Raw genomic sequence first — 24501 nt, 5'->3', positions numbered from 1 at the left:
CATCCCCTCTGCAGGGCTCCCGGGGACGGTCCCTCCTGCCCCCAGGTCCTGGCGATCCCCGGCGCCCTGCTCTGTGTGCAGAAACAGTCCTGAGTGCAGGTGCAAGTGCCTCCAGCCTGGGCTGGATTTATTCAGACTCCGGTCCCGGGCAGCTCCCACCTCGCTGAGATTTTCATCTTTGACAAGTGGCAGAGAGCAAAGCATTGTCATTTCCATTCAAGTTACTTAATCCTCAGGCCCTGGGTCCACTCAATGGTAAAAATAGCGACAGCCTCTGCCCATCTTGAACCTGTGTGATTCATTCTCCTCATCCCAAAGGTGCCCCTTTGAAGGCAGGCAGAGCACTGAGGATGGGTGAACAGCAGGCACTGACACTCCAAGCCACTAATCCACAGAAAGGGTTTGATTAGGAACCCAGCATTCCCGACTGACAGCAGTAAAGGAACCATAGGGTGCAGCTCCTTCTATGGGATAACCTAACACTGCAAAGACGGCCCGATGAAAAGAACCCTGCTGCGGAGCCCACTAAGGGTGGGTTAGAACATATGCTTCCATGGACCATCTAATATACTTGGGAATGTAAACCTCACCAGTCCACACTTTACTTAATCTGTAAAATGGGTCTAATAACACCACCCCACCCAGTTCTCCTAAGAAGGAATGAGAGGTTTTGGCAAAGTACCCAGGACAGTTCCTTGAACCTAGCAGAAGCAAGTGCCCAGTATATGGTGCTTCAATCTGCATTTGAAACTGCTGACATGGGGCATTCCCACTGTGGATCAGCAGGTCAAGAACCCAGCTAGTGTCCCGTGAGGATGTGGGTTCGACCCCTGGCCTTGCTCAGTGGGTTAAGGATCCAGCGTTGCCATAAGCTATGGTGTAGGTAGCAGGTGTGGCTCAGATTTGGTGTTGCTGTGGCTGTGGTGTAGGCTGGCAGCTCCAGCTCCTTCCATGTGCCACAGATGTGACCCTAAAAAGGAAAAAATAGGAAACTGCTGATATGACTGCCAGGACCATGAGCAGGTGTAAAACCCTTCATCTGCCTCCTCCCTGGCCCCACAGCCTCTGAGAACCCCTCACATCAGCAACAAACCCTCCCATCATCAGCTAACATTCCGATTTCAAAGCCCGAGGCTGCTCCTCCTGCAGGAAGCAGTCCTCCCTCTGTTCTTTCCCCGGGATCTGCAGCCCCTTCACCCCACGGCAAGTTCCTTCAAGGGCAGAAGCTGAGTTCTGCTCACATGTGAATCCCAACTTGGGGAATATGGTGAGGCGTAATGGAAATAAATTAAGCACTGGCCTTGGAGCTGCACAGACCTGGGTTCAAACATCATCACTGCCAGCTGTTGAGAGATCCTAACAAGCTTACTAACCCCTAAGGTTCATCTGCAGAGTGAGTGTGGCACCTGCTAGCTCCTTTCATAGGCATGAGGCAGGGGTGTGTCCCAGAGCTCCCAGCAGTGTCAGGGCTATTCCTCTCCTGTATCATTCCTTCTACCTCTCCTCAATACATACTTGCTGAGTTCAGACTTCATTTAAACGCTGATGAGCCATGCAGGAACCCTTTAAGCCTTGGGTCCTATTTCTCTAAAATGAAGAAACCCACTTAGCACTGGCTGGCCCTTTATCAAGTTATCGTGGGACCTCAAGGCCTCTCCAAGGAGACAGACCTCAAAGCCACGGGCCAAGATAAAAATTACCAGCCCCTTATCACCACTGCACCCACCTCACCGTAGTGTCCCCTCTTCATCCTGAGCAGCCTGGCCTACTCCTTCCTGCTCCCTAGTAGGAAAGGCATGTGGGCCCACTCCTCACCCACCCTGCAGGGGCCTTATAAGCCTCCAGCCAATCAGCAAGTGTATCATAAGACCCCTCTTTTCCCAGCCAATCAGCAGGCCAGCAGGTGTATGGTAAAATCTCTCCTCTGTCCTTGGGCTATAAAAACAGACAGGACCCTGTGCTGGAGGTCTCCCCGATCATCAGGAGGTCAGCCTGCTGTGCTAACAGTGTCTCTTGCCTCAGTAAACTTGTCTTTTCTTCACCTTGCTCTGAATCCGGAAAATTCTTTTTCCAACCTGCACACACAAGCCTTGACAGTTATCATGTCCTGATACCAGATTCACCTCCCGTGGCCTGTTCTGCAAGGATGGAGCTGGGCCCTTCAGTGGCTGGCTCTATGCTCTGTGTCAGACTTTGCCAGTAGAGAGAACTGGAGGGACCCTGCAGGGTAGGAGGACGGGAAGTTCTCCTCCTGATCTCACTGTGCTGCCCCCAGCAGGTTCCCCTAGATTCAGCCCCTGGCTTCAAGGCTCTGGCTGCACAGGCCCACAGCACAGAGAGCCTTTCCAGGCTCTTTCTCCAACATCCCACACTGTATTTTCCCAGGGGCTGCTGCGGACGTGGCATCACCCCCACAGGTGACTCCCCCACGGAGGACCCCTCCCCCAACAGACAACCTCCCCTGTTGCAGCTTCTTAGAGACTCACCAAGAGGGCAGTCTCCTGCCACCCAGAGGGCAGATTCCCCCGGAAGCGCCTCCAGGGAGGCTCCTGGGTGACTTTTGCCATCCAGTTGGTTCTTCCCACTGCTATCGGGATCCCACCCCTGGTTGGAGAGGCCGCTTCTGGTGTGTTCCTTCCTCGGATGCCCCTTCCCCAGCCCTGGCGGGGGGGGGGGTGCATCCTTGAGCATTCTCTTTACATCACTAACCAGCCCCATTACCCAAATATCCTGTTATGACGGCAATTCTTCAAAATAAAATCTCCCCATCATTTCTTCCGACTGGACTCTGACTGACAGGTGAGGATATAACCCTGTGGACACTGTGCTCAGGAAAACAGCAAAAATGCACATGCCATGGAAAGAGCTGGGAAGAAAAGGCAGTAAAATTTCTTAGGTGGATCAAAACCACTTAAAATACCAAAAGCTACAGTTTTAGAACCAGTTTGATTGATATTTAACAAAACAAAACAAAACTATTAGGATGTGGAGTTGGAAGAAGAAAGCGGTCCCAGGAACCAACCCTGGGCTTTGGGGCGCTTGAGGCAAGGATGCCACGGCTCTCACACCTCATCCTCAGGACGGCTCTGCAGGTGGCACGGGGGACCACATAACCAGGTGGGAGAGAGGCAGGGCCCTGCTTGGCTCTCCCTCTTTGGCCCAGGTGCCCAGCAAAGAGCCCTATGTACAGAAAGTAGCACCAAAGGGAGAACTGGGACTGCGTCCCACACCGGCCACACCTACAGCTTGCTGGCTGCCAGCCACAGGCCGTCCTATGTCTCGAGAAATTCGCTCTTTGGCGCAAATTAGCAGACCCCCACGTCGACAGGCACGCCTCATATCTGCTTTCAGTAACTCCCGAGCAAACCACTGTCAGCATCAAAAAAGATGCCAGTGGTTCCTGACAAAGAAGGTGTCTCGTGACCAAAGGAAAGTGGAAGTACACTTCGGTCAACTTTTAGGGAAACCATTCAAATTAAGAAAGCAATCTGGGAGTTCCTGCTGTGGCTCAGCGGGGTAAGAACCCGAGAGAGTCTCTGTAAGGATGTGGGTTCGATTCCTGGCCTTGCTCATTGGGTGAAGGATCCGGCATCACTGCAAGCTGTGGCATAGGTCATAGATGGGCTCGGATCTGGCGTTGCTGTGGCTGTGGCTTAGGACTCAGCTGTAGCCCTGATTCGACCTCTAGCCTGGGAACCTCCATATGCCATAGGTGGCACCCTAAGAATTTAAAAAGAAAAAGAAAAAGAAACTAAAGTTTCATCATTCGCAGAATGCATGCAGCATGTTCACAGCCCACACCTCCACCTGGTGGAGGCCTACACATCCTCTCCTCCACGTGTTTTCCCAAATCCTTCTTGCCAGGACGAGCTGCTCACCTCCAGCGCCTTGACACACTAAGCAAAGCTCTCATCATATTATTTCTAAATTATTTCTCCAGATGTTTGTCTTCTCTTTCCCCACCGCAGAGTGTGCTCTTTGAAAGCAGACACTGGCACGCTAATTGCTGTATTACAGACTATAGCACAGGATATATTATAGCATCTATTACCAACGATATTAATGTATAATACTATATAATAAAAATAAATCCACGGCCTATTATTTAAATTTGAATTGAAAATAAAGCTATGGGAGTTCCCGTCGTGGCGCAGTGGTTAACGAATCCGACTAGGAACCATGAGGTTTCGGGTTCGATCCCTGGCCTTGCTCAGTGGGTTAAGGATCCGGCGTTGCCGTAAGCTGTGGTGTAGGTTGCAGATGCGGCTCGGATCCCGCATTGCTGTGGCTCTGGCCGGTGGTTACAGCTCCGATTAGACCCCTAGCCTGGGAACTTCTGTACGCCTCGGGAGAGGCCCTAGAAAAGGCAAAAAGACCAAAAAAAAAAAAGGAGAAAAAGAAAGCTATGATATAGAGCCATTCTCTATAAAATTTCTAAAATATCCACAGCTCTTAAAAGTTTAATGCAGAGTTCCTGTTGTGGCTCAGCGGGTTAAGAACCCAACACAGTGTCCATGAGAATGTGAGTTTGACCCCTGGCTTGCTCAGTGGATTAAGGATCCAGTGTTGCTGAAAGCTACCGTGTAGGTAGCAGATGTCACTCAGATCCGGTGGTGCAGGCCTGCAGCTGCTGCTCCAACTTGACCCCTAGCCTGGGCAGGCACGTCCATATGCCGCAGGTGAAGTCCTAAAAAGAACAACAACAAAAAGCTTAATGCACTGAGGTTATTTGAATGTGGCTTTGGCTCCAGGCCTCTCTGAAGCGTAGTCCCCAAGGAACCAGCTCCTGGCATATGTCTCTGTTAATATCACTGCACTGTGAGTCCAGACTTTTGGTAAATGCCCCTCTGAACAGACATTTACAAGATAAAAACAGAAATTGCTCAGCACATTAAGAGCAAACTGAGACAAACACAGGTTCTTAGCTAAGTCACGGGCAGGACATGGCGGTCACTCAGCAACTATGAGGGCAGGAAGCATGAGCCTCCAAGAGCTGCTTTGACCAAAAATCACTCGGCTGCTCAGAGGCCCAGGCATCAGCACCAACTTTTTAGCTTTTGAGTCATCAGTACGATTGGAAGCTTGGAAGTTTAGTGTTAAGGAATCCAGCATCTCCTCCTCGGGGTTTGACCAGTAGGAGTGGATCATCCTCATGTCCCCCTGACGTCCTTCCACGGTGCCCACAGGCACGTAAGCCACCATCAGACAAGGAAACAAGAGCCGGGAAAACACAGCACCAGCCTTTCAAGAGCAAATATCAATATTAAAAAACCCTGAAGCAAAAGGGTTTGAGACAGCCTAAGAAAGGGAAAACAACCAGAGCCCTGCCACGTCCAGATTCCTCCAGGGAAGTCCTCCTGGCCTCCTCCCCAAGCCCACCTGCCACAGGATGAAGCCAACAAAGCCCCACCATCAACTTGGAAGATGTCACTGCCTGACCTGGACCACAGATACAGCGGGTCTGACTCTTCCTTCGCCACCAGACGCACCAAGCAAAACAGATGAGCGATTGTGCTCCAGGTTGTCCTGGAACCACCTGAAACGGCCCTTCTCTTGTCTAATGGTCCTCTCTGCCTTAGTTACTCCTGAGAACACCTTCTGCCCCCAAACTGTCCCCTGGGAGAATGACTCCGCACATCCAAGTTTAACAGCAAGAGGAATAGGAAAAAAAATTAAAATAAAAAAAAACACAACAGGGCGAAATGAATTGTAATCAACATAAAAAGCTGTGTAATCTGATCTGTATAATAATCATGCTAAATATTTTAGAAGACTGCCTCCCGTGCACTGCATCTCTAGCGCCCTCATTCATTCAAACTTACCTTTTGAATGACCTTATTTATGTCCTGAGTGTTTGGTGTGTACAGTATTTTCCCATGTAATACAGGCTTTAGGAAGGACCACACCAAAGCACCATTTGGAGAACGTAGAATTTCCTGATAGAGCTTCAAGCAAAACGGTGCTGTCACAATTAAAAAAAAAAAAAAAAAAGTGTTACTCACAATATGGGAAGCCCAGGTTAATAGGGGAATTCTTTAATATATCCACAATGCCTCTCTTTGCAGTGGGAGGTTTACATATTTTTTTTTCATGATTCGATTCCGAATTTGGGCAGTAAGTTCAGAAATAATTTTTTTTTCCTTTTTATGGCCACATCTGTGGTATATGGAAGTTCCAGGGCCAGGAGTGGAATCAAAGCTGCAGCCACAGCCACAGCCACATCAACACCAGATCTGAGCCACATCTGCGACCCACCTCACAGCCTGCGGCAATGCTGGATCCTTAACCCACTGAGCAAAATCAGGGATCAAACCATCAACCTCATGGACACTACATAGGGTTCTTAAACCACTGAACCACAATGGAAACTCCTTTTTTTTTTAGAAATAATTTTTCTTGTCCTTGTCTTTACAGGTCTTATCTCAAAACTTTAAGATACCATGTTCCCTCCAACAATTCGAAAGGAAGCAAAGCATGACCTTCACATTTTTCATCTAATTTATCAGCAATACTAAATAATGACACAGACACTTGAAAAGAAAAACGTTACTAAAAAAGGAATACATCTGTTTTTTAATCTAAAATGTCTTCATTTCAATCGTCACAGTATTGAGACCAAAACTAGGCTTTTCTTATGCAGTTAACTTTATAAATTGCTACAGATCTCTCTGCTGTGCCCACAGCGAACTACTGCACGGCCCTTAGTGCTTTTGATACGTTAATTGCCTTGTTTTCACCCAAACACTCCATCCCTTAGGCTGCGCTCATCACTGACGTGGTGGGGGCTGGCTGCTTTCAGTGGGACGTTTACTGGACTCGACCAATAGGCACCTAATGAAGGCAGGGCCTCCACTGCCACAATGACTAGCAATAAAATATAAGCTGGTGACAAACACTGGAGTATAGCTGGTTCTTTTACTCCTGAAGAGAACATTTAAAGTGAAAATATTAATGATTCAGAACCCCCAGATATGAAAATTACTGTTGGGATAATTTTCATTGTTAGGTCCACATCCCTAAATTCCCCATTTGAAAAGAAAAACAAGTTCTTCTAAAATTGATAGAAATAATTCTGTAGGATATAAATTAAGAGCATGACTGCATAATGACTTTTTGTGTTTGTCTTTTTAGGGCTGCAGTGCGGCACGTGGAAATTCCCAGGCTGGGGGTTGAATCGCAGCTGCAGCTGCCAGCCTACAACCAGAGCCACAGAAACACAGAATCTGCGCCGTGTCTGCAACCTACATCACAGCTCACAGCAACGCCAGATCCTTAACCAACTGAGTGAGGCCAGGGATCGAACCTGCGTCCTCATGGATACTACTTGGGTTCTTAAGCCTCTGAGCCATGATGGGAACTCCCATAATGACGTTTTATAGAGGCTGTCCTTGCTGATACCTTAACGACTTACACTTGAATTAGAAGCTTCATATAGATGGCAGCAATTTTGACTTTGGAAAAGACATAAACATACATAGGAACAGAACAATAAGTCTGAAGCCAGGAGTCCTGACATCAGCCACTTGTGAGCTGTGTGAACTTGGGCAAGTCACTGAACCTTCTCTGAGCCTCTATCACATCACCTGAAAAACAAGGGAACTAATATTGTCTATGGTTAGTGTGGCACTCATTTGAAATAAATGGATGAAAGGACCCAGAAAGACTGGTCCTCAGTGCTAGCTGAACAGCCAGACGGGCGGGTGGATGGATCAGTGGATGGAAAGACTGAAGGATCAATGGACGAATGGATGTCTGGTTGGACGCATCCACAGAAGGAAAGATGGAAGGATGGGTAGATGGATGGTTGGATCGATGGATGAATGACTGGATGACTGGATTTAATGAACAAATTAATAATCCTCAAGAAGCTCATGTGCAAAAAAAAAGAGGAAATGGGGGTTAGGAAAGGAGATAATACAAGTATTACATGTTACTAGCCCTAATGTGTATCTACACTGCCAAATTCGATCATGTTTTGTCTGACAGCGACCCACATGATCCATCAGATGAACATACCACCCGCTGTCTTTATGGCAGCTGCGAGGATGCTGTTATCTGGCTCCTCATCCTGTACCTCCTCCTCCACATATTCCCACCGTCTTTTCTTCCTGGTCTCACCAACACCTCTGTCCATCCCAGACACAAGTACATAGAGATGCATCGTGTGTGTAGTAGGCACGTTCTAAGAGGGTTCCATGCCTTGTTGTGCAGATACACCCAGGGTTAGGTGTGTCTATACAGCCATATATAGACAGATGCCAGAATTCTGGCTTGGAGTTAATCAAAAGGGGGTTATCCTGCTGAGCCATCAGGTAAACCCTGCAAAGAGACAAAGCCTCAGACTCAAAGAGATGCATTGTTGCCCTTGAAGATGCAGCCTCTGTGGGCTCTACAGCTGCAAGGACCAGAATTCTACCACCAACCACCTCGGGTAAGCCAACACCTTCACTGCAGCCTTGTGCAGGCCTGGGAGGGCCCGGCCCATCAGTGCTCAGATTCTGACCTCCAGAGACTATGAGATGACAAACAGGGCTTGTCCTGAACCACGAGGTATGTGGTGACTTGCTGTGCCGCACAGAGGAGCGATGAATACACTAGGACGCGACTATGGCATCGCAGTCGGTACGAGGCATCCGCATGATGCTTCGTAACCACCTTATGAGGTGGGTATCGCTGTTTCCATGTTACTCAGGATATGAACACAATTCAGAGCGATAAAATCACAACTTGATGGGGTTGTCTTAATCCCAACCCTTACCAGTATGTTTAGTTTCTTTCTAATTAAAATGCACCCACTTAAAATGGGGGCTGGAAAGCACTGTTGAGTCTGATGTCATTTGCTAGTGAGCCTCATAGAAGGCAAATTTGCACAGGGCCACATACAGTTATCCTGGCTACATGAGATACAGCCATTTTGCCAGGACCAAAATGGTGCTCCTGATCTCCATGCCTGGACCCGCTGGCCAGCCAGGGGTCCCTAAAGGGCCGGGGCCTCAGGTGCATTAGAATTTAAGACCAGGTCACAGGTGAGAGAATTAGCCTGTGCTCCAGGGGGCCGGGGTCTTGCAAAGCCACCTGCCATAGAAGCCTCTGATGACCTTATCAACAAAAGAAGGATAAAGTTTAGACAGTGGAGGCAGAAACTGTTTGCAAGTATGTACCCACTTCCTACACAGACAGGACATTTGTATAAAGCAGAGCTAATCATCGAAATGCAAATTAAACAAATGAGGATGACTATTTTCTTACTTGAATCTTCAGGAATGTTGAATTTTTCTTTGTCGTCTTCTAAGAGTTCATTAACTCGAGGCAAGTTCATAAACGTGTCCGAGTGGCTAAAGAAAGATGCTCGCTCCTTGCAAACCATCTTCATCAAAGACTGGAAAGTACCAAAGGCTGAGCTTCGGGCCTGATCGCTGTACGAAGCCTGAGAACATGAGAAAAATAACCTGCACGTAAGCCGTGGCTTCAGACGTTCCCTTACACACTTCTGAAAGTGTGCTCCCTTCCCCGACCGAACAGAAGATCTGCAACAGGTCGAAGGTACAGAATCTCGGCTTTGGCGTGTTCTGTCCTTGAAACGCCACGCGCGCCACTGTGATGATTTTTTCTGGTCTATGAGGCTAAAGGAAAAAACCTCTCTCTCTCTCTCTCTCTCTCTCTCTCTCTCTCTCACACACACACACACACACACACACACAAGAGCAAATCTTTGTTCTTTGTCTAGTGAAAATCATTAAACCATAGGGAGTTCCCATGGTGGCTCTGCAGTAACAAACCCGACCTGTATTCATGAGGACTTAGTTTCAAGCCCTGGCCTTGCTCAGTGGGTTAAGGATCTGATGTTGCCATGAGCTGTGGTGCAGGCTGGCAGCTGCAGCTCCGATTCGACCCCTAGAAATTCCATATGCCATGGGTGCAGCCCAAATAAGACCAAAAAAAAATTATAAATAAATTTAATAAAATACCACTGACTCGGGCTAATTAATCGCCTGAAGATGTGCCTCTCAGACAAACTTCCTGGATACTGACGGCTATCAAACTACCCCTTAGCTGATGAACACACCCTGAACACAGCACTATCTCGCCTCCGAGGCAGCCCCAAGGATGCTGCGCTCTGCCCCTCAGCCCGCACCCCCACCTCCACACCGGGCCCCACATAACCCCCCCCCATCAACTCCGTTCCAGGCAGAGAAAGTCCAAGCAAAACTTAACATCAGGCTACTCACCTCACGCAACGCTGTGTTTGTATTTGCAGCAAAAGATCTGCAAGCCGATTATTTCTATGCAAACAAGTGTACTAAGGCTTTTAAAAGCAAAGGTACTTTTGGAATGAAGTTCATCTCATTTGAGCCGATAATCAATTTGGTGATTTCCGGCTTCACGGGAAACACAGGCACTCCAACCTTCACCTGGAAGCATGTGTGTCCACAGAGCCTGTGTCATCAGGGCTGCTCCTTGTCACGCTAGTGCCTTCAGAGCCACTACGCTTTGTCATCTAATGCAGATTTTAGACTCGGAAGAGAAACCAAGGCAAAGGAGCACCTACGAAGACCCAGCAGACCTGAGCCTCTCCCTAGGGCCCAGACGGATCACTCACCTGTTCAAAGTCAGGCACGTCCAGCAAGGCGGTGACCTTCAGTGCCTGAAGGAACTCGGGAAGGTGCCCGAGGACATAGCTGGCTTTAGGAAGCAGGCGGCTGAGCCTGGAGATGACACGCAGCAGGGAGCTGAGCAGGCCACCGGCCTCCGAAGGGAGCAGGGTCTTCAAAGGGAAATACAACAGGAGATCCTGAGCTGGACTGATACCTCCCATGCATCAAAGAGAGGGAACAGCATTATCTGATTTTATTCCCTCTTGAACCTGGGGGCATCTCTGTCACGCTACAGAAGAGTCCTCTTTCTGGGCGCAGAGATCTCCGTTTTTGGAGCGCACGCAATCACACCAGGGCTGCTGGAACCCAAGTCAGCAGCCGATGCGTGCGACCTGCTATGAAACTTCAAACCATCTTCAAGATATTTCTTTCCATCTTCGGGGTGCCCAGAGTGGAAACTTAACAAGAGGGTCCAAATAAAACAAGCCTGCGTGAAACAACTTCCGTTTACCTACTTCCACTTCCCCGCGTGTCAGGAGACACTGATTCTACCGCGGAGGTGGCCTTGCAGATTATGGGGACATTTAAGAAATGTTTACCCTCCTGCTTGGGGGTTTAAAATGTACTTGTTCTGAAAATTAGCGAGTGTCTCTGCGTGTGTGCGTGTGTGTGTGTGTGTGTGTGTGTGTGAGATGGCAGCGTTCACCCCCTGGATTCCTGAAGTAACTCAGGAGGGGGGCCAAATCTACCCTTTTCCCGAACCCCCAAAACTGTCCTGAAGCCACCCTGCCCCCTCTCATCAGTCCAGATGTCGCCCGCTCTATCCCTGGGCAGAAACGTGGAGCGATTCCAGTCCCTACAGGTTGAAGCGAAGTTTCTGGAAACGTAAATAAAGAGTCAAGGAGCAGAGGCCTGAAGAGGCACTTCCAGAAGAGGCAGCACTGGGAGCGCAGGCAGGCAGGAGGACCATCTGCGGGGTCCCCGGGGGCTGCCCTGGGGCGGCTGTGCTCCCCGCCACCTCACGTCAGGACCTTTCCATTCTCCGGCCTCCGGGTCCCCACCCGCTGTGTGCAGGGCGCACGAGGAGGTAACGAGCGGGTTCACACGGGATCGGGGCTGCCCCGTGCTCCTCCCCACCTGCGCACCTTCTGGACAGGCCCAGGCAGAGGTGGGCATGTCACCCGCACAGGACAGAGGCTGCGCCCCAGGACGTACCGGGGGGCAGGAAGGTCACGGCCCGGCAGGGGTGGGAGCAGCTCTGACTCAGAGGGGCAGCCTCCCCAGATAAACCCCAGCAAGGGGATCCGGCCACTGGCCATGGCCGTGATTTTGACCGCTGGTCCTTCCCCTCGAGCATGTTGACCAGTGCTGCGTCTTGATGGGCCCCGGAAAGCCTCCTGAACACCCCCCTTCATCACGAGCCCCGCCCAGAGGCAGGGCGCAGGAGGCCCAGAGATTGGTCGAGGCTGCCCGCGTCTGCGCCCGCGCCCCTGCTGCCCTTAACCCATCTACACAGGCCTTAAGAGCTCTCCAGACAGCAAGCCGCCCGAGGCAGGCCCTGCAGCCGTGCCCCTCTTACTTTGTAAATGAAATTCCGCGGGTCCAGGTGCCGAGCCATCAGCACGACCAGGGAGTACACTGTGGCCCCGGGCAGGCTGCACAGCTCCTTCGTTGCAGACTCAGACCTTCCATCCTCAGGAAGCTCGAGCAGGAGGCGGAGACTGTCCTGGTCGCACCTTCCAGACAGGGCCACCGTCAGGGCGCTCTGGAGAACCTGATTCAAAGCATGACGGCCTTACCCGCGGAGCCACGATGGGAACTCCCATAATGACGTTTTATAGGGGCTGTCCTTGCTGATACCTTAACGACTTACACTTGAATTAGAAGCTTCATATAGATGGCAGCAATTTTGACTTTGGAAAAGACATAAACCTACATAGGAACAGAACAATAAGTCTGAAACCAGGAATCCTGACATCAGCCACTTGTGAGCTGTGTGAGTAACGAGGTGGGGGGGGGGGCATGGAGAAAACTAGGCTGGGAGGGCAAATCTACCCTTTTCCTGAACCCCCAAAACTGTCCTGAAGCCACTCTGCCCCCTCATCAGTCTAGATGTCACCTGCTCCATCCCTGTGGAGAAACATGGTTGGATGTGAATACGCCTGAGATAGGCACCCCCAGACTCAGTGCCCCCCCAGCCCTGAGTCCCTTAAAAGCCCATTTTCCCCAAAGGCTGAGGATCTACCTGTAGATGGACGGGTCCCAAACCTCTGTTCTATTTCAAGCATTTTGAATGGAAAGGTTTCTAAAGCGCACACATAATGCTCTGACTTTGAAGCAATCAGCAATTTGATGACTCAACTCAGGAGCAGCACGAGGCCAGGGCCCTGCCCTCGCCCAGATGCTCTCAGACGCTGCTGTGTCTTTTCCTGCTGACATTCAGCTTCGCCTTTGCTTTCAGTTTATCAGTTTGCATTTTTTATTGTTATCAAAAAAATAGTGTGAACTATTTTTTTTTCTCCTCTGCTTCCAAACTGAAAACCAGATTTCCAAGCTTGTTGTCATTTTGGAAAAGGAGAAGCAAAGTCAAAAGGGGGGACAGAGGACAGGTGCGTGCGCATCTGGCTTATCACCGTCACCTGCAGGAAAGGGCCGGAGCTGGGTCTCTGCTGCAGAAGGACTTTCAACTCATGATCTGCACAATATGATCAATTAGAACGCAGGACGCTACACCCAGACTTGTGTCGTGTTTGTGTGTGATGGGTGTGACGACTGTGAAATGTTCAGGCCAAGCAAGACGCTTTGTGAGCAGGAGCGACGGTGCCCTCACCAGGAGCCTCACGGGCTGGAAGCACACACTGGGTGCTCTCGTACGATGCCATCAGGTGCCCCCCCCATCACTAAGAAATAGAATAATTTGGGTTCTCCAGAGAAACAGAACCATTAGGATGTGCATATTCTGGGAGGTTTTTTAATTTAATTTTTTTTCTTTTTAGCGCCACACCTGCAGCATATGGAGGTTCCCAGGCTAGGGGGTGAATCGGAGCTGCAGCTGCCAGCCTTCACCATAGCTACGGCAACACCGGATCCGAGCTGCATCTGTGACCTACACCACAGTTTGCGGCAATGCTGGATCCTTAACCCACCAAGCAAGGCCAGGGATCGAACCAGCATCTCCATAGACACTATGTCAGGTTCCTAATCCACTGAGCCACAAGAGGAACTCCATTCTGCGGATTCTTTTAAAAAAAGGAATTGGCTCGATTGTGGGGGCTTGGCGAGACCAAAGCCTACAGAATGAGATGGGCTCAGGAGACCCAGGGAGGAGCTGACGGTGGCAGCTCAGGCCATTCACACCTGAAGGCAGAACTCCCTCTTCCCTGGGGCGTCTCAGATTCCACTGAGTCCTGCAGGCTGCCGGGGAGAGGTGTTAATGGGGTGCCTGCCACAGAGACAGCTGCCCAGCTGGCTGCAGATCTGGGGGGGAGAGCACCGCTCCTGCCTGACCCCCCATCTCCACGTCCAGGGCCCTCTCTCTGCTTCAGACAGGACAACGGTCCCAGCATCTACAGTTGGGAGGGAGGGAAAAACGCCTCAGCTTTGTCTCTTAAATGACATGACCAAGGGATAAGAACCTCGTGTGGGCTCTCATCATGGGTTATCCCCAGGCCCTAAAAGAAGACGACAGTTGCTGAAACCACGTTGATCGCGTCACTAATAACGGACCAGGTCAATACAAAGTCATGTTCTTCTGAAGCAGAGTTATTAGACTAGTAAGTAACCAGGAGCCCAGATGTGCTGTGGCTGATTGAAGAGTCCAAAGTGTTCTTTTTCTTATTAGGGCCACACCTGCGGCACAGAGAAGTTCCCGGGCTAGGCGTCAAACTGGAGCTGCAGCTGAGATCTACACCACAGCCATGGCAACACTGGATCCTTAGCCCACTGAGCAAGGCCAGCGATCGAACCCACATCCTCATGGACACAATGTCGGATTCTTAACCCACTGAGCTACAACGGGAACTCCAAGACCCAAACTGTTGAACAAGTGTAGGCTGGTACCTCCCCAGGCCACGGACATCTTTCTGCGTTACTCGTGAATGAAAATATGGAAGATGTGCTCAAGTGACACACTGCAAAGTAGATCGGGATTACAAACGCCCCAAAGGTTGGAGTAATTGACCAGAACTAGCAAGAAGTACTGGTGCAGAGATCAATGCAAATCCTGAAATGAAAAATATTTATGTAGTGTAAGTGGGAAAAGAGGTACCTCAGTAGAAGCAGCCACTTACTGGTTTTTTGTTTATTTATTTGCTTGCTTTATGGCCACACCTGTGGCATACGGAAGTTCCCAAGCTAGGGGCTGAATTGAAGCTGCAGCTGCCGGTCTACACCATAGCCACAGCAACGCCAGATCCAAGCCACATCTGTGACCTATGCCACAGCTAGTGGCAACATTGGATCCTTAACCCACTGAGCAAAGTCAGGAATCAAACCTGCATCCTCACAGACACTATCTCAAGTTCTTAACCCTCTGAGACACAACGGGAGCTCCTGTTTTGTTTTTTCTTTAATTGGTGGTAAAGGGTGTAAAGTTCCCCCAAATTACAAGGCCCATAACGCCAGCCTGGCGATGCGATGAGGGGGTTACCTGCAGAAACAGCCTGAAACTCACAGCCCAAAATGAGCTCCCGGGGGACAACGCTCCACACGGCCGGTAGTGCCTTCGGGGCACCCTGGGCCAAGTCCTCGGCCTGAGCCAGAAACCCTCGACTCCACTCACACGTGAAGCATTTCTTTCTCCATCCGGGAGCCGGAAAAAGCCAGAAGGAGGCCACCTTTTACCAGTGCCTACTGTGACGTGAGATACGCCAAGAACTCCCCCTTGCAGCTTCCAGCAGACGGACAAAGAGAATGAATGATGCACTTCCCTCTAAGGCAGCCCTCTCACCAGAAAGCGTGCCCGCCTGCTGCGCGCGATGCCTGCAGAACCTGCCGCAAGTGAGAGAGTCGGCCACGTCCACCGAATGCCCAGGGGAAATGAGAAACAGCTTCTGAACACACCTGCTCCCTGAGGAGCCTCCCAGCAGACCTGAGCTATGGGCAGCCCTCCCCCGCCTCGCTCTGCAGAACCTGGAAGGGCACAGCCTGCCAGGACCCGAGGCCTTGTCTCCTGAGGCCACCCGAGTGCTCAGCCTGCAGGGGCTGAGGGAGCAGGCGGGCCTCCGATGGCTCTCCAACTGTGGGGCCTTAGGTCTTCCACCTCCTCGTAACCGTTAAGAGTGAAAACGTACAAGGAAGGAAGAAGTCACTGCCAGTCCGAGCCAGGACGCGGCGCTGCGGCCTAAGGGGCAGGGGCATCCCAGGGCAGGCAGGTGGAGGGGATTCAAGGTGGGCAAGATGGGCTCCCGGGTTCCGACCTGAACTGGGAGAGGCTGGCATTAAGGGATGAGAGATGTCAAGGAATTACCCTATGTAACAGGTTCTGCTGGCACCCTAACCATCTAAGAAGGCCTAGAGCCCCAAAGCGTCACCTCCTAACCACACCTGAATTTGTTACCTAAGACCCACAGACATGGGAGCTTTGCGGATAGATACCCTTAGCTATCACAGCAAATACTGTCATTATTTACTTGAAGCCTCAGAATGCAAGCTTTCTGAATACTCCTCCAATGACCCGACTAACTGTCCAGCTACTTAGGTGACCATCCATAAAGGCTTATATTGTCCAAGAGACGCGTGAATGTCAAAAGCACAGCAAGGCCATCTTGGCAGCAACAGCATCTCACACCGCAGGCCTTCTCCGGCAGGATGCCAGCGACACCTGGTGGCCGACAGCGTAACTGGGAAGCAACCATCAAACCCTAGATTGTAACATTCTGAATTTGGTTTGGGGGGCTTTTTGTTTATTTGCTTGCTTGCTCGGTTTTGTTTTGTTTTGTTTTGTTTTGGGGGGGCTGCAATCACGGCACATGGAGGTTCCCAGGCTAGGGGTTGAATGGGAGCAGTAGCCGCCAGCCTGCACCACAGCCACAGCAACGCCAGATCTGAGCTGCATCTGTGACCTACCCCACAGCTTATGGAAATGTCGAATCTTTAACCCACTGAGCAAGGGCAGGAATCGAACCCGCAACCTCATGGTTCCTAGTCGGATTCGTTTCTGCTGAGCCACGACAGGAGCTCCTGTTTTTCTTGATAGGAATGTCTTATTGAGTGAGAAACAAACAGCCAACAGGGGTACCTCAAACCTGAAACTAGGGTGAGCTCAGAGGCATCCTAGTGCAGGATGGCTTACCAAGTGAAAGCGAGGAAGTTGCTTAAGCTTTACTGAAATGGGGGTTTTCAGACAGCAGGAGATTGGTTAAAATTGATTATTACACTATTTTAGGAAGATGATTAATCTTACATTTATGATTATCAGAGTCATCTGCAGAACTCAGGCAGTCACTTAAGCTTTGTTTACATTCATGAAATAAACTAGACTAAGCTTTCCTCGGTTCGTCTGCTGGAGACCGCTTCAAGCCTGGTGTCTATTTTATTTCACTTGAACAAAGGATATTCAAAATATCTAAGGTGATTTATTAAATGATGTTGTCATAGAGGGAAATGACTGTGAAGCTCCTCTTTGGAATTAGTTAAGGATGTGCCATCTTTTTTTTTTTTTTTCCTGAATTTGGAAGGGAGCCCCACGTTAGCTAAACCGGCCCTGCTCATGCAGCACTGCCTGGCAGCTACTTCATTCGGTCATGCTCCACTGCCCTGTCACAAGGTCCAGCAAGTAGAGGTTCTAACCAAATCTGACCGCTGTTTACATTTAGGGCAGCGCATGAGGTGGTCTCCTCACCCCACCTGGACCCCGGACCCTGCCTATGTGCGACCCAATAAGCCACCTTTGATGTTTTCCTTGAAGGAGAGCACCTGGTGACTTTCCGTAAGCACTTGATGATAGTGTAACTTAAATTCTGTGTTCCTAGCTTCTAATCTATTCCTCTGTTAATGGAGGTTAATTCCCTTTTTTTTTGGTCTTTTTGCCTTTTTCTAGGGCTGCACCTGCAGCATATGGAGGTTCTCAGGCTAGGGGCAGAATTGGAGCTGTAGCCACTGGCCTACACCACAGGCACAGCCACGCAGGATCTGAGCCATATCTGCGACCTACAACCACAGCTCACGGCAACGGTGGATCCTTAACCCACTGAGAGAGGCCAGGGATCAAACCTGCAACCTCATGGTTCCTAGTCGGATTCGATAACCACTGAGCCATGACAGGAACTCAAATGCAGGTTAATTCTTAATCGACCTACTTGTCGAGGTTGAATTTAGCCCCAGGTAACAAGAATTAAGGAGAAAGCGAATGTCCACTGAGGCACAGCTGAGTGTCAATAAAAATGCCCACTTGAGAGCCATTTTCACGGTGATTGCTTCTGGTAGGTTCTCTGTACAGGAAAATAAACCCCCACTGGAAGTGCTGACAGGTTATCTCTCAGCAAAGTACCTGAAAGGGATCCAGGTGAGCTCTGCCGTGAAATCCACCTGGGCAGCCCTCCCCAGGCAAACTCATCCCGGTGCTGCCCAGCACACGTCTCCAGCTCCTCATCTCTGTGGCCCTAATCAGTGCTCCCAAGCACTGCAGGGGTGCCCATTGCTGTCACACTAAGCACACCCAGTGTGCTGCCAGGTCGTACAATGACTTCCTATTTAAAGGAAATCCATTATCCGGACAAGACCCGGGGCTGCTGTGCATCCGTCTGGGAATCACTAGAATAAATATCACCATGGATTTTATCTTTTCCAACCCAATGAAGACAATACTATGAAAATAAGACCCTGGAGTTTCCACCGTGGCTCAGCGGGTTAAGAACTTAACATAGTGTCCGAGAGGATGCCGGTTCAGTCCCTGGCCTTGCTCGGTGGGTTAAGGATCTGGCTTTGGCACAAGCTTCAGCACAGGTCGCAAATGCAGCTCAGATCTGGCATCGCTGTGACTGTGGGGCAGACCTGCGGCTGCAGCGTCGATTCAACCCCTAGCTTGGAAACTTCCATGCGCCGCAGGTGTGGCCATAAGAAGAGAAAGAAAAAAGACGAGAAAATAAAGACCCCAAGGGACAATAACGCCCTGGGGCTGCCAGCTTCTTCTCTCATTTCCTCTCTGCCTCCACTTCCATCATTCAGAGGCGCCCACGGCCGGGGGAGGAGGGAGCGAGAAAGGACCACCGAAGCTGACCGCTCCGGGCTGCCGAGGGCCTGTGGGGCGGGCAGAGTGGAGAAGCAGCGAGCCGTACCTTCGAGTGGGAAAGATTTGCTTCTAAAATGCTATCGATGGTTTCCGCTGAGATGCCGAGAGAAGAGCGAAGCTCCTCTGTCAACCTGGCGACGTTCTGCATCAAATCCTTCACCTTGACGTCTGGAAAACACCCCAAGAGGGGGGTCAGGCGGGGACAACTGCTGGGGCTACTCCTGACTGTGACAACAAGACGGGGCCGGGATAATTCCTTTGCTAGGTCCAGCCCACCAGGGGCACTACATAAAGTCACATCATCTCAGCTTCTAGGACTAACGGAGAGAATTTATCCTGGAAGTAAAAGAAAACCCCTGGTTATGTGGGTTCCTCCCTCTAAGACCTGTGTGTTGTATGATTTACTCTAGAAAGAGGTGTTTTTTCTTAGGGAACAGTGACTGGGCGCTGTAGGAAACTCACTTCTCTCCATTTTCTACTCATCTTAACTTTTCTTAACAAGAGGAGCTTTGCCAGGATGCTTCAGACTGGACGGACCAATGCTTCGTGGGCTTTCGGAACTGTACAGATGGAACATACGGCGAAATAGGCCCGCAAATGCTCCTGCTCCAGGAGGGCAGGGCCAGGAAGCCACCCAGACCAGGGAAGCTCATCGCTCTTTCCCGCTTGGCTTTGGTACCCAGGGTTTTAGGACTTTCTCCTCAACTCCAAATACATCAGAGTAGCCAGGCTCTAAATTATTATTTATCACATACGGATCACAGAACTCCCTTTATAGGTTTTATTTCAAAAATATATTTGTGTGAGAAACTAAATTTAATTTTTTAATCAAGCAAACATGGTGGGAAGATGTACTTACCCTCAGTTACTGTGAAATTGCTAAGAAAAGTCACTATGGGATTCCCAGACAACAAAGTCTTCTCGAGGCTTTGGACCAACCTAAAAGGGCAGAAAACTAAAGCTCATTTAGGGAAGATAAACCATCAGAAACAATGCTGGAGTGAAGAGCACTCCCTCGGATCCCTGGAAACGAGCTGCACACGATCACATTTCTATACAATTCCTGAGATACTCAGACCCCCGATGTCTCCCCATGTGTGATGCCGTTAACATGACGGCGGCCCTGGAGGGCGAGGGGACTCGGGGAGGAGGGGCACAGGGACGGCGTCTCACGAACAAGGAGGGGACGGAGAGGACAGATCCCGGATGGAGGAGAAATCAGGATATCAACAAGTCCCAAGAACCTCCTCTTTCTGTGACTAGGTCACCTGCAGGAAACCAAGGGCCCGATTTCCTCTCCCAGTGGTTTACACTCTGATTGTACAGAACTGAATCAATCCACTTGAACGCAATTTGAAAAACTGTTAACCGTTCTTAGAGAACACATTCAGTGCCATACTGAAATCTCAGAGCCTACTATTTTGCTCGAACATCTGGTCCCCAACAGTTCCTACAGTTTACAGTTTTTTAAAAACATGTCCTGGGAGGAGTTCCCATCATGGCTCAGCGGTAACAAACCTGACCAGCATCCATGAGGATGCAGGCTCGATCCCTGGCCTCGCTCAGTGGGCTAAGGATCTGGCGTTGCTGTTGGTGTGAGCTGCGGTGCAGGTCGCAGATGGGGCCCGGATCCCCCATTGCTGTGACTGTGGTGTAGGCCAGCAGCTGTGGCTCCCATTCCACCCCTAACCCAGGAACTTCCATAGGCCACAAGTGCAGCCCTAAAAAGACAAAAAAAAAAGTCATGGGAAACTGGCATCGGTGAGAAAATATATGTATTAACATGGATATTAAGAGTGTGTTGCATATTTCGGTCTGAAATTCATAATTTAAAAGTGCAGGACACATCGTCTTTACGAAGGAGGACACCGGAGGCGGGAGGCGCGGGCGCACCTGCGTGTGCCCTGCGGTCCGGGGGCCGGGCGGCGCCCGCATTCACAGCCCTGCTCGCGGGCCTTTTCCAAGCTGCTCCGGAAGCTTTCCAAGGTGCTGGAAAGATTCCTGCGGAGGCCTTCACAACTGAGCTGATGCGGAAAGGCCCACGTCTTCTCCAGTTCCTAGAAAACATGGCAAAGATCCGGTTAGAAGCACACGTACTGGTTCGGGTGAGCGCTAGTCTGGGAAGCGGACTGCGCGCCGTCAGCGGATGGGCCTGGGTCTCGGGAAACACGGCGCCGAGGACCGGGGCCGGCGGATCCTGCCCAAGGGTCATGCGCACTGCGGGGCCTTGAGGAGCCCCGAGGAGCCCCGGCTGGGAACCAGAGGGCAGGTTCTCGAAGGCACGGCGGGGACCAGCGCCCCCTACTGATGGCCTCCTGGAGCTCCTTCCCGGCCTGGAAACGGAAGCTTTTCCAAATTCATAGCCACCAAGGACTGAAAAGAAGCCACGTGTGTGTCCAGAGGGCGGCCTGCCTCGACGGTCTGCAGTGCAGGCTGGAAGGTCTCGCGTCTCCCCTCGGGGTTGGGGGGAGGTGGGGGGAGGAGGAGATGGGGGAATGGGGGGGCAGGGAGAAGCCCCAGGGCTCTGAGGATCTTCCTGGAAAAATCCCTGCTCTAGGCCCTGATTCTAAGACTCCGTGCATATCTTATCAGCATCTTTTACAAGCATAAACAACTTTATAAAAGACCAATCATGTTGCAAAATATATATATTTATAATACCAATAAATTGATTAACATGTAGAGCATTTATTGTATGTAATAGTAACTGACAAATACAGGTAATTTAAAATGGAAAACAAGCCCCAAAGCAGCAGGCATGTGCGTGCGTGTGTACAGACACATGTATGAGTCTATACACGTTTCCTTGGCCACGGCCCTTCTGCTGTATGTCATTGGTTCCACCTCATCAGAACTTGCTAATCCCATCAGACTGTGTTTCCATCGCCCAGTCCTTCCTGATGTCGGATGCAAGTCCCAGGTCATGGTGACATGGGACAGTGCCTAAGTCAACATATTTTAATAAACAAAACTTCTAACTAAATATTTTTTCCTACAAAGGAAAGTCATGAATCCTTCAGATGATCAGAGAACTAACAAATCCATGTTGCCAGCGGGTGAAATGTGAGGGCTACCGAAGGTCACGGTGGAGGGACTTGAGCTCTGAGTCCATCCCTCAGGGGTCCCCAGGATCAGGGGAGCGGGGGTCTGTGTGGGCAGCAGGGCTTCTCAGGACCAGGAGCTTGAGCATGTGGTGAGAGCACCAAACGCAGGCCACCACGAGGGGCTCAGCACCGGGACAGAACCTCCAACACTTCCCAGCCCCGCACGTCCCTTCCCCTGTGGAGGCCTCTCCTCCCGGCCCACAGGTGCACAGACATACCCAGGTCGGAACCACGGGCACAAATGAGGAGCCTCATCTCTGAGAAGGCAGGTTGAGTAACACGAGCTGCAGTGGGCCCTGCCTGTGGACTGTTCCCTCATTAGCACCTCTAGGGAGTGCCTGTTGTGGCTCAGCAGGTTAAGAACCTGGACATAGTGTTCCCGAGGACGCAGCTTTGATCCCTGGCCCTGCTCAATGGGATAAGGATCCAGCGTTGCCACAAGATGTGGCTCAGATGCGGTGTCCCAGATGTGGCTCAGATGTGGCTCAGATGCGGTGCTGCTGTGGCTATGGTGTAGGCCAGCAGCTGCAGCTCCCATTCGACCCCTAACCCAGGGACTTCCATATGCTGCAGCTGCAGCCTTAATATTTAAAAAAAGAAAGAAAAAAAAAAGCCCCTTTAGTATGTATTTACATGCAAATTAATTTAACTCCACTCATTTATAAAATTCCCACTATATATTTTATCCTTAAATGTAATAACATGCTAATCTTGAAATGTGGGGGTCGGGGGGGGGATGTAGAGAAGGAAAGTGCCCCCCCCACACCCCGAGCAGCAAAGACCCTGGAAGGGGAGCTCCAACCCCTCCTCAAGGGCACACTGGCTCCAGGTGGGCAGTGTCCTGTCAGGTGGGAGGCCTGAGGCTGGCCCCCAGGAAGCTGAGACCATGGGGAGGGAGGGCAGCACACGGCAGCCTCTCCTTCTCGGCTGGAACAGGCCTGTTCCCATCCAGGAACTGGGCAGGGACGGGTACCAGATCTGCTCTGTAGATGCAGCGCTGCCGCAGGTGGATCCGAGGTGGTGGTAGGAAACCATTCAACCTCGAGCCCCGGCCACATCCGCCAACTCAGCTCGTCTCAGAAATGCTGAGGCTCCCTGGGCATGCGCTGCCAATTTTCAAACGTAGTTTCTGAGCCCCATGGAGCTCACAGATGTATCTATTAAAATATTACCTACTGACTTAACGTTGATGCTGTCCCATAATCACCATACCCTGGGACTGGGAAGGACTGGGAAGGACTGGGTGATGGAAGCCCAGTCTGACGAAGTAAGTTCTGAGGATGTGAAATACATGATATCCAGCAGAACTGCCGTGTCCAGGGAAGTGCGTGCAGACTTACACGTGTGTGCCGCACACGCAGACGCTCACCGCCGATGGAATGTGCCATGCTGGTGCTGAGAGCACTGTGTGCTAGAACACCCAAGGAGAGATTTTTTTGGAAACGAAAAGCGGCAAGGTGCCTCTTGCCCGCTCGTCGGGCGCAGAGCACCTCCTACCCCACGGCCTGGACGACGTCTCTTTTTCTGAAGGACTCAGGCCCTGGAAGCACGGACCCGCCGGAGGAGCTTTGCACGTTCCCTGTCTGTCATCAAAGCCAGGAACTTCTGCACTTCATCGAAACTGACCCAACTCTTAGCAGCCAGATCGGTGACCACTCTGTCATCATTTACACTTTAGGTACAGTCTTTGAGGCAGTTGTTTCAAAAGCTGGAGTCTCCCATCTCAGCACTCACAAATCGTCTATACGGGTTTTTGGGTTTGTTTTTAATCACATGTAACACCTCACAAAGATCTGCACAACCTGGAATAAATAAATCACTGTGACCTTGACAAACTGTGGAGCTGGGAGTTCCTGCTGTGGCTCAGTAGGCTAAGAACCCAACATCTGTTGAGGATGTGGGTTCAGTCGCTGGCCTCACTCGCTGGGTTCAGGATCCAGCGTTGCCACGAGCTGCGGTGCAGGTCACAGACGCAGCTCAGATCCAGCATTGCTGTGGCTGTGGTTTAGGCCGGCGGTGGCAGCTCCGATTCCACTCCTAGCCCAGGAACTTCCACATGTCGCAAGGGGCGGCCCTAAAAAGAAAAAAGGAAAAAAAATAATAAGGGACAAAGAACCAGCAGCAAACCTCTTACACTTTTAACAAGCAGCTCTCACAAGTCTGTGCCAGGAGAACCCAGCAGACGACGTGAGGAGCACAGTCTGCGGCCGTGACGCCCACACGAGCCAGCGGCACAGTCCCTCCGGCTTGAGCACCGAACCCGGAACGGCGAGACCAGCCTGGGCCAATCGGCATGACCGCAAACACCTCTGAGACATCCAAGACGACAAACCTGAGAGTGGTCGTGCACCAAGATGACGCCTTGCAGAGCAGACAAAACCAGGCTCCTTATCCGGCCTTGCTGGCAGCTCAGAGTGGCACACAGGATGTCCGTGGCCAGGGGAGGGTTTTCTGCCGGAGGAAACACACCGAGAAGCAATGATTCGATGGTCCTGTCCTGAACTAGCCACTCTACAATCAGGGCGTTTTTAATATTATGATTTTTTTTTCTGTTATAGCTGGTTTACAGTGT

At 50.8% G+C, this 24501-nt stretch overlaps 1 protein-coding gene across 1 annotated transcript in view; it reads right to left on the bottom strand.

Annotated features, from left to right (window-relative positions):
* LOC125111183 (ATP-binding cassette sub-family A member 13-like) overlaps nt 1-24501 on the bottom strand; it is a 281764-nt gene that overhangs the window by 230728 nt on the left and 26535 nt on the right. The window contains 8 exon segments of the mRNA XM_047753036.1: nt 5823-5962; nt 9250-9427; nt 10601-10765; nt 12175-12369; nt 18872-18993; nt 19685-19764; nt 20719-20882; nt 24262-24380. Coding sequence (XP_047608992.1) covers nt 5823-5962; nt 9250-9427; nt 10601-10765; nt 12175-12369; nt 18872-18993; nt 19685-19764; nt 20719-20882; nt 24262-24380 — 1163 coding nt within the window.

The sequence above is a fragment of the Phacochoerus africanus genome, chromosome 11, assembly GCF_016906955.1.
Source record: "Phacochoerus africanus isolate WHEZ1 chromosome 11, ROS_Pafr_v1, whole genome shotgun sequence".
Taxonomy (NCBI): Eukaryota; Metazoa; Chordata; class Mammalia; order Artiodactyla; family Suidae; genus Phacochoerus; species Phacochoerus africanus.
The sequence above is the reverse complement of the archived record's forward strand: the minus strand, read 5'-3'. Positions and strand labels throughout refer to the sequence as shown.